Source organism: Trypanosoma conorhini (assembly GCF_003719485.1).
Source record: "Trypanosoma conorhini strain 025E chromosome Unknown Tco_14.4_contig_00065, whole genome shotgun sequence".
In the NCBI taxonomy this organism is placed as follows: domain Eukaryota; phylum Euglenozoa; class Kinetoplastea; order Trypanosomatida; family Trypanosomatidae; genus Trypanosoma; species Trypanosoma conorhini.
The window spans coordinates 9,206-24,369 of record NW_021704149.1 but is presented as its reverse complement, the minus strand read 5'-3'; the positions used below and the strand labels follow the sequence as shown (position 1 = coordinate 24,369).

The 15,164-nt window shown below is 56.5% G+C and overlaps 9 protein-coding genes across 9 annotated transcripts, besides 8 other annotated features; all 9 read left to right on the top strand.

Moving 5' to 3' along the window:
- Positions 1 to 34: 34 nt before the first annotated feature.
- Positions 35 to 61: a microsatellite.
- A 164-nt stretch (positions 62 to 225) lies between these two features.
- Positions 226 to 256: a sequence feature (A-rich).
- Positions 257 to 768: 512 nt separating this feature from the next.
- On the top strand, positions 769 to 2,358 carry Tco025E_01839 (WD repeat domain 34; the record flags this gene model as incomplete). The annotated part of the gene is made up of 1 exon (XM_029368775.1): positions 769 to 2,358. One exon carries the CDS (start codon positions 769 to 771, stop codon positions 2,356 to 2,358), a length of 1,590 nt encoding a protein of 529 aa, XP_029231177.1.
- Positions 2,359 to 2,650: 292 nt separating this feature from the next.
- On the top strand, positions 2,651 to 3,202 carry Tco025E_01838 (small GTP-binding protein; the record flags this gene model as incomplete). The annotated part of the gene is made up of 1 exon (XM_029368774.1): positions 2,651 to 3,202. One exon carries the CDS (start codon positions 2,651 to 2,653, stop codon positions 3,200 to 3,202), a length of 552 nt encoding a protein of 183 aa, XP_029231176.1.
- Positions 3,203 to 3,575: 373 nt separating this feature from the next.
- Positions 3,576 to 3,881, top strand: Tco025E_01837 (uncharacterized protein; the record flags this gene model as incomplete). The annotated part of the gene is made up of 1 exon (XM_029368773.1): positions 3,576 to 3,881. One exon carries the CDS (start codon positions 3,576 to 3,578, stop codon positions 3,879 to 3,881), a length of 306 nt encoding a protein of 101 aa, XP_029231175.1.
- Positions 3,882 to 4,257: 376 nt separating this feature from the next.
- Positions 4,258 to 4,292: a microsatellite.
- Positions 4,293 to 4,377: 85 nt separating this feature from the next.
- Tco025E_01836 (syntaxin) lies at positions 4,378 to 5,160 on the top strand (the record flags this gene model as incomplete). Its single annotated transcript, XM_029368772.1, has 1 exon — positions 4,378 to 5,160. The coding sequence occupies one exon, from the start codon at positions 4,378 to 4,380 to the stop codon at positions 5,158 to 5,160; it is 783 nt and encodes a 260-aa protein (XP_029231174.1).
- A 295-nt stretch (positions 5,161 to 5,455) lies between these two features.
- Positions 5,456 to 5,531: a microsatellite.
- A 33-nt stretch (positions 5,532 to 5,564) lies between these two features.
- Tco025E_01835 (putative tryptophanyl-tRNA synthetase) lies at positions 5,565 to 6,740 on the top strand (the record flags this gene model as incomplete). Its single annotated transcript, XM_029368771.1, has 1 exon — positions 5,565 to 6,740. One exon carries the CDS (start codon positions 5,565 to 5,567, stop codon positions 6,738 to 6,740), a length of 1,176 nt encoding a protein of 391 aa, XP_029231173.1.
- A 65-nt stretch (positions 6,741 to 6,805) lies between these two features.
- Positions 6,806 to 6,909: a sequence feature (A-rich).
- Positions 6,910 to 7,044: 135 nt separating this feature from the next.
- Positions 7,045 to 9,081, top strand: Tco025E_01834 (uncharacterized protein; the record flags this gene model as incomplete). The annotated part of the gene is made up of 1 exon (XM_029368770.1): positions 7,045 to 9,081. One exon carries the CDS (start codon positions 7,045 to 7,047, stop codon positions 9,079 to 9,081), a length of 2,037 nt encoding a protein of 678 aa, XP_029231172.1.
- A 56-nt stretch (positions 9,082 to 9,137) lies between these two features.
- Positions 9,138 to 9,161: a microsatellite.
- Positions 9,162 to 9,251: 90 nt separating this feature from the next.
- On the top strand, positions 9,252 to 10,103 carry Tco025E_01833 (uncharacterized protein; the record flags this gene model as incomplete). The annotated part of the gene is made up of 1 exon (XM_029368769.1): positions 9,252 to 10,103. One exon carries the CDS (start codon positions 9,252 to 9,254, stop codon positions 10,101 to 10,103), a length of 852 nt encoding a protein of 283 aa, XP_029231171.1.
- A 38-nt stretch (positions 10,104 to 10,141) lies between these two features.
- Positions 10,142 to 10,159: a microsatellite.
- A 152-nt stretch (positions 10,160 to 10,311) lies between these two features.
- On the top strand, positions 10,312 to 11,733 carry Tco025E_01832 (ribosomal protein L3-like protein; the record flags this gene model as incomplete). The annotated part of the gene is made up of 1 exon (XM_029368768.1): positions 10,312 to 11,733. One exon carries the CDS (start codon positions 10,312 to 10,314, stop codon positions 11,731 to 11,733), a length of 1,422 nt encoding a protein of 473 aa, XP_029231170.1.
- Positions 11,734 to 12,047: 314 nt separating this feature from the next.
- Positions 12,048 to 12,078: a microsatellite.
- A 14-nt stretch (positions 12,079 to 12,092) lies between these two features.
- Tco025E_01831 (transcription factor-like protein) lies at positions 12,093 to 15,152 on the top strand (the record flags this gene model as incomplete). Its single annotated transcript, XM_029368767.1, has 1 exon — positions 12,093 to 15,152. The coding sequence occupies one exon, from the start codon at positions 12,093 to 12,095 to the stop codon at positions 15,150 to 15,152; it is 3,060 nt and encodes a 1,019-aa protein (XP_029231169.1).
- Between the last annotated feature and the right edge of the window lie 12 nt (positions 15,153 to 15,164).

The following is a 15,164-nucleotide window of genomic DNA, read 5'->3' as shown; positions in this document are numbered from 1 at the left end:
AGAAGAAAAGGAAGAGAGAGAGAGGGAAGTGAAAGTGCGTGCGTGTGTGTGTGTGTGTCTGACCCTCTGGCTATATATATATATATTTCCATCTGTGTCCGCGTGTCCATGCTCGAGGTTGAATTGTGCAAGCCACGAACAGTATATACATGTGTGCGGCCACGAGCAATGCGTGTTTTGAGTGCCTTCCCTTAGAAGAGACACATCTACGAATGTGCGTCTCGTTTTACCCTTGCTTTGCCTTTCCTTTCCCTTTACGTGTGTGCGTTCGAACCGCCGTGTTTACGCTCGTGCCGCAGCACTCCTCAGTGCTCGGAGGTATTCAGGGAAGAGGCCGCCTTCTTTGTTCTGCTTAATTGAGCCGATGAATGCTGCGTCTTGTTTTATTCGTCTTCCCCCTTTTTTTCATTTTATCCCCTTTTTTACTTCTGCACGCTGCAATTTTGGCGTGGGCCAACGGAGCTCCGCAAGCAAAACCCACCAAACCCAACACGGTTACTGCGGAGGTATGTTTTTTTATCCGCTCTCTATCCGTGATTTTTTTTTCCCCCGGTGTTTTTTTATTTCATTGAAGCCTGTTGCTGTCCATCCCCTGGACTACGTGAACTGCGCGCAGAGGGTGCAGGCGCCACAAGCAACTTCTCCCTTGCTTCGTTGTTTCCCTCACGCCACGTTGCCGTGACAGAGTAGAAGTAAAAGCAGTAGTAGAAGGACGAACACCGACAACCGCAGCCGCAGCGGGAACAGAGGGGAGGACGCAGGGGCGGGATGTCAGCTCCGTGCAATTTTAGCGACCAGATCACCGGAGAGGTGGTTGTGCCGTCGTCGTGGCGTAAGGAGGCCGTATGCGTTGACGCAACCTGCCAGACCGCCCCGCTAGACGTGTGTGAGGCGGAGGTGCAGACTGCTATCAGCGCGCTACAAGTAGTCAACCGGTTTGACAAACAGGTGGGCCATGAGAAGAAGAAGGTTCAGGCCGCGTTAGATGGCCTGCAGTACGTCTACGCAGGGGTGGAGATGGACGAGGGGAGGCTCGCCACATTTTTGGAGGACGCCAAAAATGACGTGCTGTCAATGTTGTACCGCAACGCAAAGAGCGGCGCCTTCAGCAACTATGAGCCAAACTGGTCAACGAGGAGCACCGACGTTGCGTCGGTGGCCACGCTTTCCTCACCTTACGCCGTGGAGGGGGAGCTGCATGTGCTCTCGCTGAGCTGGAATGCGAACGGGGCCCTGCTTGCGGCGGCGTACGGCCGCGTGGACACGGCAGGGTGGTGCTACAGCAGTGGCGTTGTCGGCATCTGGAATCTGGCGCGCCCGGACATTGATGTGAACGCGCCGCATCACACGCTAGAGATGGACTCCTTCGTCACCTGCGTCGCGTTTCACCCAACCCAGGCGTCCGTGCTTGCGGTGGGGCTCTACAGCGGCGAGGTGGCCGTGTACTCCGACGTGACAAGTGCGACCCCGACCGCGATGTCGACAGGTGGATCGCCGTTGTCGCACAGGGAGCCGGTCTCTTCGCTGCAGTGGACGCAAAGTCTACAGGAAATGCGGGAATCGCACCGATTTATTCTCTGCTCTTCCGCACAGGACGGATACATTTTCTTCTGGACCCCGACAAACAAACTGTCGCAGCCGCTTGCCGCATTCTCTGTGGAAAACAAAAAAGGCGTGGTTGCCGGTGTGCAGTCCGTCCGATTTGCACGTCCTGCCGGCGGCGGTGGGGCGAGTGTTCCTTCAGGCGACAGCCCGCTCCTCATTGGACTAGAAAACGGAGACGTCGGCCGCGCTCGGCCAGGTGTTGTGAGTGTGTTGTCCGCACGCAGCAGCGACGCGCTGGTGGCGTTGGACGTGGATTGGCTGAGCGGCCACCGAGGGCCGGTGCAGAGCGTCGACACCTCGCCCTTCTTCCACAACTTGTGCCTCACCTGCTCCTCCGATGGCAGCGTCCACTTGTACAACGCCCTGGAGCGTTTTCCGCTGGCGACCCTTGAGCCCTCGGCGGAAACCAAGCATTTTCTCTACGCTGCACAATTCAGCCCCTTCCGCCCAAGCATTCTCGCGGTGGTGTCGCGGAGTTCCTTTCTGCACATTTATGATCTTCAGAAGTCGCAGTTGAAGCCGATAGTCTCAATAGAGGCCGGCGTTGACGGCGCGCCGGTGCTGTGTCTGGCGTTCAATCACACTTCCCCTGAGTGGCTTGTCACGGGGGATACGCGCGGCTGCGTGCGGCTCTGGCGACTGCCATCCACGCTTATTCAGACGACCGACTTGGAGCGTGCGGCTGTCCGTAGCACCCACGTCCACGGCAATGACGAGGATGCGGTGCGCTCCCTTTTGGGATTCCCGCTATGAATCCCCTCTTCTCGTCTTTTTTTTTCTTCTTCACCCCCCTTTTTGATCATCGGCGTTGTTTGTTTGGCCCCACGACAACAACTGACGTGGGCGACTTTGTCACCGCCGTTGTATTTTCCACCTCCAACGCCGAGACTTCCCCCACGGGCGTGTTGGGGGCGTGACTGGAAATGGACTTTCTTTCCATCTTTGTTTTCTCGCATTGTGTGTGTGCGTGCGCGCACGTTGTCCCCGCCTTTTTTTTTTTGTCTCTTTGCCTCCCCCCTCTCCAAGTGCCGCCGCAGACTCGTAGATGGCGTATCTACGGCTCCAAATAGCTGTTGTTGGGGCGCCAACCGTCGGCAAGTCGGCGTTTGTGCAGATGATCCACAGCAACGGTGTGACATTCCCGAAGAACTACCTCATGACGACGGGCTGCGACTTTATCGTGAAGGAAGTGCAGGTGGACGAGCAAAACACGGTGGAGCTTCTCATCTTTGACGTCGCGGGGCAAAAGGAGTACGAGACGATGATGCCCAGCTACGTGGAGCACGCCGCAGCCTTTATCCTCATGTACGACGTGTCGAATAAAGTGACCTTTGAGGCCTGCACGCGGTGGATTAGCGCGATAAAGCATGTGAACAACGACATGATCGGATTCCTCATGGCAAACAAGATGGATCTTGCAGACAAGTCGGAGGTGACGGAGCGTCAGGGCAAAGACTTCGCGAACGCCAATCAAATGAAGTTCTACAAGTGCTCCACGCTGCGTGGGGTGGGCGTTCGCGAGCCGATTGAGGACATTGCGAGGCTCTACCTGGATGCGTACAACAAGCGTATTGAGCAGCTTGCCCGGGTGAAGTAACTTTCTTTCCTGCGTGGGTGGCTGATGCGTAGAGTGTTGCTGCCCCCGCCCTCTCCCCTCAAACGAGTATTTATTTATTAGAGGCACACAAGGGGTGAGTGCAGGGAGGGACACGGCGGTGTTGTTGCGAGAAATGCACAGGCGTTCTGAAAAGAAAGAGAGGAGGAGGAGGGGGAAACTATTAGAAAAAAGTCTGCATGCAAGCATGTCCGCCCACCGGACTTAAAATGAGAGAGAGTGAATGAGAGAACAAGTTCCCAGAGCAACCGTAGGAGGCTCGGAGGGTGGGTGGGTAACGCGTTCCTCGGTACGTGTGTGTGTGTGTGTCTTTCGTACCTTTTCTTTTCCTCAACTCCGAAGGAACATCACATGAATGATCCACGACGATGAAATATGTGCCCTGCTGCTGGAAGAGGTTCAAGAGCGCTTCCCACTGTACGACTCGGCCATTGAGTCTGTCGGCTCCTGGCGTGTTGTGATGTGCAGCTTTACAGGCGGCGCCAAGGGCTTTGTGCCGTACCCGGTGGTTGAGCGCGACGAGTTCACGTCAAAGAGCCTTCGAGCCGTTGTGGAGGTCGTGGACGCGTTGCGGGGGCGAGGCTGCGCGGAGGTTTTCCTTGTTTTTGTCGACAGCGGTGGCACGCTTACGTTTTACCGTGCAAACACCCTGCGTGCTTGAGGGGCACGCACTTCCCCGCTTTCCTCCACAGCTCGAAAGGAGGGCCGTGGGGGAGCTCGACGCAGGGAGGCTGCGCAAAGAAGAAGAAACGGGGCGGTGTGTGCGGGGGTGGTCGGAGGAATTGAAGGCATTGCTGAATGCGCACTTTTTTTTTTCCTGCGTCTCCCTAGAGGGGGTGGCCGGCTCACGGGGCGCGCGGCTGCGTTGTCTCCCCAATCTTGACCCGTCGTGGATGCCAACAACACCGACTCTTTTCTCTTGTTTACTCTGCAGCGTGTTGTGTGCGTGTTTTTGGTTTTTCTTTTTCCTCCTTGGGGAGGTAGGCTAGGCACTGTTTTTGTGTGTGTGTGTTTTTTTGTTTTGCTTTGCCGCGTACGTGTGTGTGTGTGTGTGCGTGTGTGTGTGTGTGTGGGGGGGGGGCCTGAGAGCGTCTGTTTCACAGGGCGTGAGGGAAATAGAATATAAAAAAAAAGCAAAGGAGGGAAACAAGGGGCAGATGGAGGATCCCAGCTGGCGTCGGAACTGCGACCTCCTGGCGGATGCACTTCAGTCGCTGGATCGCAGCACTTCGCAGATTCGGCGCAGCACGAACAAACTCGCAACGCTGCGGGATATCGCAAGAGAGCGGGAGCGGGTGAAGCAAGTGACGGCCCGCACGAATGCCAGGGAGGTGCACGGCATACAGGACGCGCTGGGGCTCATGGAAAAGTATATGCGGCTTAACCCCGCCCAGCTGCGGGGGCAGGGTGTGAAGCTCACGACGGAGGCGAAGGTTGCCATGGATAAGTATCAAAATTCATGCGACGCGTTCTACAAAAAATGCATCAGCGTCGAACAGTCCCTGCGCTCTTCTGGGGAGACGACGCGTGTGAGGGTGTTGCAGGGAAACCTGGCGAGCAGCGACGCCGAGGAAGGGGATGAAACTAGTGAACTGCTTCAAAAAGGCGCGGCGGGGGCGCTCACTCAGAAGGAACTCTTCGAGCGTGATCTGCATGACGAGATCATGGCGGAGCGGCGGCAGGAAACCTCGGAGATCGCAGACAACGTGAAGGACATCAACGAGATATTTAACCACATCCACCTCATGGTGCAAGAGCAGGGCGAGTCGCTGGACGTCATCGAGGGAAACGTTGGCGTGGCGCAGCAGGCAACAAGAAACGCGGCAAACCACCTGCGGCACGCCCAGCATTATCAGGAGTCCCCCGCGTGCAACAAGTACCTCCTCCTCTTTGCTCTGGTGCTGGCATTTATAGTGTTTGTTACCGTGCTGCTCCACTGAATTGTAGGTCTGCCCGTAGTGGTTTGGAATTGTTTGCAGGCGAACGCTGAAGACGCGATGCTGCGCCCCTCCCCCCTCCCGCGGGTTGTTGCCTGCAGCTGCGCTGCCGTTTTTTTTTTCTCCCGCGCCAGCGTTTTTCCTCGCTCCTCTTCCTCCCTCTCTCCCTCCTTCGCCCGGATTCTGGCACTTCTGCTTATCGGGGGGAAGGGGCACGTGACGCGAGAGTTTTCTGCGGCCGCGCGGCGGAATCGAAGGGCACGCGTTTAGAAAAACTTAATAAAACCACCAGCTTGACCAATAAAAAAAAGAAGAAGGAAAATAACTACAAGAAAAAAACAACAACAACAACACACAACACACAACAAAAAAAAGCCCACACGCACGCACGCAGAAAAGACGTTGAAATGACGGCTGCGGTGGTGACGCCTTGGACAGTTGAGGGCGATGTGGACTACGACAGGCTCATCAAAGAGTTTGGGAGCCACGCCATCGACACCGCGTTGCTTGAGCGACTGGAACGGGTCCTCGGGAAGAAGCCGCATCACTTCCTCCGTCGCGGCATATTTTTCTCCCACCGTGACATGAACCTTTTACTGGACGTGTACGAGGCGGGGCAGCCGTTTTACCTCTACACTGGGCGGGGCCCAAGCAGTGAATCTATGCACATGGGCCACCTAATCCCGTTTATGTTCACCAAGTGGCTACAGGAAGCGTTTAATGTGCCGCTTGTCATTCAAATGACCGACGATGAAAAGTTTTTCTTCAGAAACATTGATATTGGGCAGATTGAGGCCATGACAACCGAAAACATTAAGGATATCATAGCGATGGGGTTTGACCCGGAGCTGACGTTTATATTCCGCGACTTCGACTACATGGGCCACATGTACCGCACCGTGGCGCAGATTGAGCGGACGTTCACGGCGAGCCAAGTCCGGGGCTGTTTTGGGTTTAAGATGGAGGACAACTGCGGGCGTTGGATGTTCCCGGCGATTCAAGCGGCCCCCTCCTTTTCAGCAGCCTTTCCACACATATTCCCACCGTCAAAGGGGAACGTGTTCTGTCTGATTCCGCAGGCCATTGATCAGGATCCCTACTTTCGCCTCACCCGCGACATTGCCCCGCGTCTCGGTTTCTTAAAGCCGGCCGTAATTCACTCAAAATTTTTTCCCGGCCTCAGCGGCTCAAAGGGGAAGATGAGTTCCTCTACGGGAGCGGCGGTGGTTCTCACGGATACGGAAAAGGTGCTGAAGGATAAAATTAACAAGCACGCCTTTAGCGGGGGTGGCGCAACGAAGGAGGAACAGTTTGTGCTCGGGGCTAATACGGACGTGGATGTTCCCATCCAGTGGCTGAATTTCTTTATGGAAGATGATGAGGCACTCGCTCGGATCCGCAAGGATTACATGCTTGGACGCATAATGACGGGGGAGGTCAAGAAGAAGCTGATAGAAATTGTGGGCAACATTGTGAAAAGCCACCAGGAGGCACGTAAAAAGGTTACCGAGGACGACGTGAAGTTTTTCACAAGTGTCCGTCCCATGGGACCAGCAAAACATACCAACACAAATTCGGATTGAAATGGGCTGCTTCGGCCGTAATTTTTTTTGTGTGTATACATTGGTCGATATAGGCATAAGCATGAGTGTGTGTGTGTATGTGTGTGTTTGCGTGCCTTTTGTTTTTTTGTTTGTTTGTTTGTATCATTTGTGCTTGCGCTGTTTTTTTCCTCCTTTTTTTTTCTTTTTGCCTTGAGGGAGCTGCTGTGGGGCGGCTGTGAACCCCTTCCTGCGCCTTTGTTTTCCTTTGTCGTTGGGTGGAAGGAAGCGGCGAGGAGGAAGCAGAGAGAGAGCGAGGGAGAGGTGGGGGCGTGAGAGGTGGTTCATGTCGGTATGGCGTAGGTGGCAGGTGGATGCTGTTCCCGAGTGGGGCTCTGCAGTGTGCCCCTGCCTTCTTCGCTTCGCGCATGGCTGGCCGAGGGAGGCACCACACGCGGCGAGGTCACCGGCCAAAATATTTCCCTCGTATTGGGCAAACGTGGCGGCGCTTAGCGACCGGGAGAAGGATTTTTTTGTTCAATGCGTGGAGTACATTCGCTACGGCGTCGACATGCGCCCGACGCCGTCGGTGGTGCGCGCGCTGAATCGCCTCGGGGGTGTTGCGGTGGCCGAACGCATTGAGCCCAGTGGAGCCGCGGGGGATGCGACGGACACGATATGTGACGTTGTGCTGATGCCCGACGGGCGACCGTGCATGGGGTGGTTTCTCGATAAGTTTGATTTCCGCCACTACGCTGCTGTGGTTGCCGCGATGGAGGAGCGTTGGCGGGCGTCGTCGGGGTCCTTGTGGGCACTGAAGGAGCGTGGCATTGCTGCCCAGTTGAATTCAATGACCGCATGGAACAGGCAGGAGAGTGTTTTTAGTGGGGCCGAGAAGTGGACCAGGGAACGAATGCAGGCCTACGTCTCTAGACATGCGCGGTTCGCAGAGAAGAACGTGTCCTGCGCGGAGCGAAGTGTGGATAGGGCGCATCGGTTGTCCTTATCAATCTTTTCCCCATCGACGAACGCGAACCGAGAGACTTTTCTCCCGTCAATAAGCGGCTGCCTCGCATCCTTAGAAGGGACAGGCGGTGGCAGCGCCGCTTATCCAACGCTCTGCCGTTCCTTTGGTTGTGTGCTGGCTTTGCAGCCGCCAGAGTTCATGGAATTTCGCCCCCGCGCGCAGACGCTTGGTGTGGCGCTGTGCTCGATAAGGAGTGATGACGCGATGTGCCAAACGTATCAGCATCTTGTGCGAGATGCACTGGATGCTGTGAATGGGAGAGCGCCTTCCCCGCCTGCCGCATATATTTCCACCGCACTAACTAACGCCGTGCGCAGCCTTCTTAATGATTTAACGAGCGTGGACAACACATGGGTATGGTTTCCAAGAGTTGTGACACTCTGCCTTGTGGCGCCGACACCATGTGGCAGAGACGAGGGCATCCGCGCCGCAGTTCTTGCCCTCCCTGCTCTTGAGAACTACCTGGACGCGTATGAGGCCGCCCTTCTGCAACAGCACGTCTCTTTTGATAGGCCAAGCGACGCGGACGAAGACGCCTCTTCTCGCGGAGATTTGGGTCTGGTGGACAATGCGGTGTTGGATCGGATACTCTCTGGGGAGGCCGCTGCTCCTCTGCTTGGCGGTGGCGATGATGATGATGTCGCGGGGAGGGGTCCGCGTCGTCTCGACCTCGCTGCGGCTTGGATGCCGGGCGTGGGATTGGATTCATCTTTTTATGTCTCCAACCTTCTTGCCGCCTGCGACGCTCTTTCCGGCATGCTTGCCGTGACGGAGTCGATGCAACACGCGCAGGCTGCATCGCAGCGGGCTGTGTATAGGTTTCGACACAAACTTCGAGTCCATGTTTTGCGTCGATTTGGATTTGTGATTGCCTCGAAATTGTGGGGAACTCCTTTCAGTGGCAGGGCGTTGCCTTTTTTAAATGCCCTGTGCACTTCCTTGCACCCCGCGGCAAGCATCACGGTATTTCGCTTTAGAAATGAAGCACAAATGCCGCACCCATTTGATGCCGTTGCGGAGCCTTCGCCATTGTTGCGCTCCCTTGCGACTAGGCACCTTGCCTTCCCCGGCGCCTCTCCCTGCTTCTGCGTTGAGTGTGGCACAGTGCAGCAGCTGAGGGCGTTGGCCGTCGGGACGGAGAAGCAAAAAACTCTCCGCTGCTTCTTTGCTCCAGGTGCTCCGAAGGGAATTTCATCCCTCGACTTTATTCTGCGTGGGAACACTTTCCAGGATCTGGCGGCTGCCGGAATGGGGCGACTTGAGGAAGCGCCTGAAGCTCCATTTGTGGATGTCGCTGCCGAGGTGGAGGAAGGCCGAATTGTTGTGCGCCTGCTAAAGGCGCCCCACTGCCTGTGACGTCGTGGCGGTGGTGGGCTTGGCGTTGGGTGTGTCCTGCTTTTCCTTGGGCCCCTCTCCCTCCCTTCCTCCCTCCCTCCGTTCTCTTTCTCCTCCTCGGTGTGCGCGCTTCCACGGCGTCTCCCCACCCCTGGCTTTTCTCGCGGAAGAGTAGCAGCTGTCAAGGGACAATGCGGGCGCTTAGGTTTTTCGGCAGCCGTGCCGCTGCGCTTGGCGTGGGTGCCGCGCAACTCGTGGCGGTCCGGGCGCCCTGCCGTTGCCTCTCACAGCAGGGGATCGTTGCCGCCGACGTGCGGGCCGATGACACTTCCGGCGACGGCTCCGCGCTTAGCGCCACGGCGTCGCCATTTGCAGACGACACGTTTGCCGGCGAGTTTGACGAACTTGAGGCGGCCTCGCAGGAGATACACGACCTCTGCTTTGCGATGATCTGCCACCTGCAGAAGGTCGACCCGGACGAGACGAAGGATCTTTTTGAGAAGCGCGGCGCCCGCCGGTTTCGCGAGCCGGTTCCTGAGAACAAGCGGCGTCTGCTGCACGGCTACGGCTCGAGGAGTCTTCGCCGCAGGAACTGCTACAGAACAAGGCAAGAGTACGAGGAGGCGACGCAGCTGTTTCTTCAGTTCGGGGAGAAGCTACTTCTGCTGCTTACCAAACCAGTGCTGGACCGCATCATTGAATCTGCTGGGAGGGGCTACAGCGATCATCGCTCGGATGGGGTGCACAAATATCGGAAGCCTCTGGAGCGAGCAAGTTGGCGCGGTTTTCCATATCGGTGGTACAAGCACGCACCGTTCGAGGTGCAGCAGCTCCGTGCTGACATGCCGGAGGTGGCGGTCAAGAACACCAGGACGATGCGGGATCTCTCCACCATACGTTCCCTGTTTACCCTCATGGAGCCACAGCACTCGTTTAGGTCTGCCATTGAAAATCGCCTCTTTGAAATTACGCGAGAGTATGATGCTGTTCAGAAGGTTAACAAGGGCGGTACTCTCGCTTCCCTCCCGCTACATACACCTTGAGCGAGTTCTGCGCAAAGCCAGCAACGCAGCGTCTCTCGATATATATATATATATATGTCTCGCCAGGTTTGGTAATGGATACTGCTGTATCCTTCTTTTACCTTTTGTTTCTCTTCTGGCTGCGTGCGTGTAGTATGCCCGTGATTCTGTTTCCTTTTGCCTCTTCTCCTTCGACGGACATATACGTGTGTGGGGTGTAAGGTGTAGTATGCGCTTTGCTATGCAAGTGTGGCGCGGTGGCGCGCGTAACGCTGCGGCCACCGCGTTGTGCGTGCAGTGCCGCATGCGAACTGGAGGGGGTCCAGGCGATCGACGCATCCGCACCGACTGGTACCGCTGCTACCCGTCGCTCATGGAGGAGAGGGAGCGGGACATGTACCACTGCTACTACCCATACCTGTTTGACCACGGGGACAAGATGAGTCTCTATCCCAAAATCCCGGACAACCCGCGGCGGTGGCAGCCCGAGCAGCTTCAAACGACGTATGACGCCATTCGCGAGGACAAGTATGACGCATTTCTTCGCCTCCGTGAGAAGTTTCCCGAGTTGTACCAAGACACCCGGGCTTGGGACAATCCCCCACCCTTTGGTGAGTTCAACATGTTTTATTCGGTGCGGTTTGGCATGGTTGGCGTGAAGGCCTTCACCTGCAAAGACTACGACGAACTGGGCAACCAGTTCGACTGCACCGCATTTTGGTTTCCTGACAACCAGATTGTCAGGCACGGCACGCGAAACGGGGATGTGGGGACAGACAAAGTATACGTTGGGGCAATGAACGTGCCTGTGGAGTTTCACAAGCCACACGTGGCGGCCTTTTATAAGGCGGCTGGTGTGCCTGTGAAGCACGTGTGTGCGGGTTTCCCGATCACCCCCGACGCCTACGCGCCTGTGGGCACAAAGTTGGATGTCCGTCACTTCAAGCCGGGCCAGGAAGTCAACATCACTTTTCAAAACACCGATTACGGCTTTCGCGGCGTGATGTTTCGTCACGGTTTTGACGGCGGCTACGTTTGGCTAGGCGACTCCAAGTGGCAGCGTCGTCCGGGGTGTATGGGGACGGAGGGGCAGAAGCGCATCTACCCGGGCCACCGCATGTCAGGCCAAACAGGCGCTTCCGCCGAGACCTATCAAGGTGTACCTGTGTGGCGCATCGATTATAAAAACTCGCTCATTTACCTCCCAACGCTCCTAGATGCGGATGTCGGCACCTACGTGAGGTTCAGCGACACGATTAACACAAAGGGCTACACGTTGTGGAACGAACACCGTGGGCTTCCCGCGTTTCCAACCTTTATCCCCGCCGAGGAGGAGGACCTGTCAAAGCTGTCCACAGACGAGTGTCAGCTGATGAGCCCCCCGCTGTACATGTACTTCCGGGACGAGTTTGCGGCGACCCAGTTGGTCTCCCAGGCGGACGTGGAGGACGCCAAGAGTGCCAAGCCGACGACGGCGGCTCCGAAGAAGAAAGTTTACGACATGAAGAAGTACTTTGAGGCACGTAAAAAGTACCGACAGAACCTGCAAAAGGCAAGAAAGATAAAGCTCATGAGTCTGCGTACCAGGGCGCATGAGAAGCAGGAAGAGGCGCGCCGTGCGAAGATTTTGAAATACAAACGTGTCAAGTAGAGATGGTCGCCATTTTTGATTCTTCGCTGGCGCTGAGAGGGGAGGGAGCGAGAAGTACTCACAGGAAGAAAAAGTAAAGGAAAGGCGGACACGTTTGACACATACATGCGTACATACATGCAGGCACATCCGTGACGGAACTTGGTGAAGTGGGTGTATGGATGTGATTGTTATTACCTTTCTAATTTATTCTTATCATTTTCTTTTTTTTTTGTTCGTGGGATGCAACGCCACATGGTTTCAATATATATATTTTTCTTTTTTGTCCGTCTTCTTCTTTCGCTTCTGCAGGAATTATTGGCCTTTGCTGTTAAGTGGTGTGTGTGTGTGTGTGTGGTGGGTGTGCCTCCAGGGATTTAATGTCAGCGCTAACGTTATCTGACACCCGTTTGGCGGGTATTCTCTCCGCGTGGAAAAAGGCTCAGCCCACGGCGGGGGGGTTTGACGTGGTGGGCTGCGTTTTTGGCGCGCTCACGCCGTCGACGCTCGAGAACCAGCGCAGCCAGGCTGTTCTGCAGCACCTCTTCAATGCGCCGGCGACTGTGTGCGACGTCGCGGTGTTCTTCTCCTTCGAAAAACTTTGCGTCGTCCACAACGGCGTGCCGATTGAACTGCCGCCGACCACCGACTCCTACGCGTATACGGCTGTGCAGTACGACGAGACTTGCGCCGACGCCCTCGCGTCCTTCCTCGCGGGCGCCGCCGTGGGTCTCTGCCAGAAGGAGTTGGCCATTCAAGAAGGGGAGTTCGCGTCGAGGCTCATCCCGCTGCTTCGCAGCCTCATCCCCGCGGAGCGGACGGTGGAGGTGGCGCCGCTCTTGGGCGAGTTCCTTTTCGTCAAGGACGAGGCGGCGCTGTCGTGCGTGGAGAAGGCGGCGGGCCTCTGCAGCGCCGTCTTCCGGCGGTTTGTCCGTGGGCTGATCGAGGAGGAGCTGCAGAAGACAAACCCCAAGCCGCTAAGCTCTCTGCAGGAGGAGGTCGCGAAGAAGCTGCAGACGCCAAACACCGTGAAGGGTCTAGAGCGGCTAGACATCTCCCAGTTTTCCATCGCCTCTGGCCTGACGCCGTGTGTCATGCACCGCGGGACCTACGAGGCCCAAATTCAGCTCACGCAACTGAGCACCCAACCGCTGCGGGGCGACGTCATTGTCGTCCGTTACGGCGTGAAGAACTGCGGCTACACTGCCTTCATCGCTCGCACCCTCATTGTGGAGGCCAATGCGCCGCCCAATGCGAAGGACGCGTATCAGTTTCTCTACTCCGTCAGCGAAAAGGTGATGGAGCTGCTGCGGGTGGGCACCACACTAAGCGAGGTGTACAGAGAAGCCATAAGCTACGCCAGGGCCACCAACGAAGCCCTGGCCAAGCACTTACCAGCCTCCCTGGGCTTTTCCACGGGACTTATGGTGCTTGAGGCTCGAGGTACCATCTCCGAAAAAGGCACCGCGACTGTGGCCGACGGCATGACATTTGTCGTTCGTGTGACGCTTGAGGGGGTGCCGGATGGCGGCGGGGAGAGTTTTGATATGGAGTTGGCCGACACCGCCACCGTCAAGGGCGGTGCGGCGCAGCTCAACACAAAGACCTCCCGCAAACTTGAGGAAATCCTCTACGATGCGGACGCGCAGGAGGAGGCTTTTAATGCCACTACACGTGAGTTGAACAAGATTACCCGTCAGGGGCAGAGCAGCGTCCCTCTCATGTCAAGGGAAGCGGCTCGCGATGAGAGACTCAAGTCGCTTTTGAGAGAATTACACGCCGAGCTGATAGCCGCCGGAGGAAAGAAGGCGACAGCGGCTGCAACGGAGGAGCTGCGCGTGTACGAGATGGGCCGTCTTGCCTACGGGGATATTGCTCCGTATTCAAAGGATGGCTCCCTCCCGCCGCAGGCGCGGCACGGCATCTATGTGCATGTGGAGAAGGAGGTTGTTTTCCTTCCTGTGTGCGGGGAGGTTGCGGCATTCCACGCCTCCACCATCAACAAAGTGGACGTGAAACCGGAGGGCGAATACGTGACCTGCACCGTCACTTTTCACTCCCTGCAGGAGGCAAATATTGCGTATCGGATTCACCGAACAAAAATTTTTCTAAAGGAGCTGAGCTATCGCGCTCCGCAGGACGTCTTCTCGGAGTTGAAGATCGCCATCCAGGGGATTCACCAGCGAATCAAAAACCGAGACACGGAGCGACGGAGGATATCCACAACCGCGGGAGGCGCCAAACTAAACGTCACCCCCAACTCACTGCGACTGCCGCAGGTCAAAATAAGACCGACAGCCACAACCGGCCGCCAAAACAAGGACTGTATTGGTAATCTTGAGCTGCACCAGAACGGACTTCGTTTCTCGTTCATTGGTGGGGCACCAATTGATATGTTGTTTGAGAACATTAAACACGTCATCTTCCAGCCGGCCGTCAACTCCATCCGCGTTATTTATCATGTCACTTTAAAGAAAGGCGTCGAGATCGCACGCAAGAGCGTGGATGAGGTGCAGTTTGTGGCCGACGTCATGGAAAGCAGTGAGGCTGTCACGGGTGCCAGAAAGTCGTACGATGAGGAAATTGCGGCGGAAGAGCGTGAGCAAATGCGCATCAGTGAGACCAATAAGCAATTTATGCGGTTTGCGCAGGCGGTGGAGAAGATGAGTAACATAAAAACACAAATTCCCGTGAGTAACTTTTCCTTTGAGGGTGTGCATGCCAAGGGGTTGACCACCTTCAAGGCCAACAGGGAGGTGCTCTGGGCGATCTCCGACAGGCCGCCGTTCACGCAGCGGGTGGCGGATATTGAGGTGGTGTCGCTGGAGCGTGTGATACCGGGCGGGTCGACGTTTGACATGTCGCTTATTTTTAAAGACTACAACAAGCCGGCGGTGACGATCACGACCATCCCGAGAAGCAGCTTGGAGGTGATTAAGGACTGGTGCCTCGCATCGCGGCTGTACTACATGGAGACCTCTGTCAATCCCAACTGGAAGGCTGTGCTCAAGACAATCCTCGACGACGCGGAGTGGGATCCGTGGCGGCCTGGCGCAGGGTGGGCGGTGCTCAACAACGACTTTGACGGCGACGAGGAGGACGAGGAGGATTCCTACTCGGAGTCGGACGACTCAACGTACAACGAGGAGGATGATGAGGAGTCGGACGAGACAGGCAGCTCCTTCCTTGAGGACGAGGAGAGTGAGCCCGATAGCAGCGACGACGATGATGAAGAAAGCGCGGTGAGCTGGGACGAGATGGAGCGCCGCGCGGAGGCTCAGGACCGTAAACGCGGGTACACATCAGACGACGATAACGACAGGCCGCACAAGAGAGCTCGCGTGGGAAACGCATCGAGGGCTGCGCCGCTTCCGACGAGGGGGAAGGCACCTCGCACACCAAACCCGGGTAGCGCAGTTCCACCTCCACGCAGATTTTAACTGAGCATACAT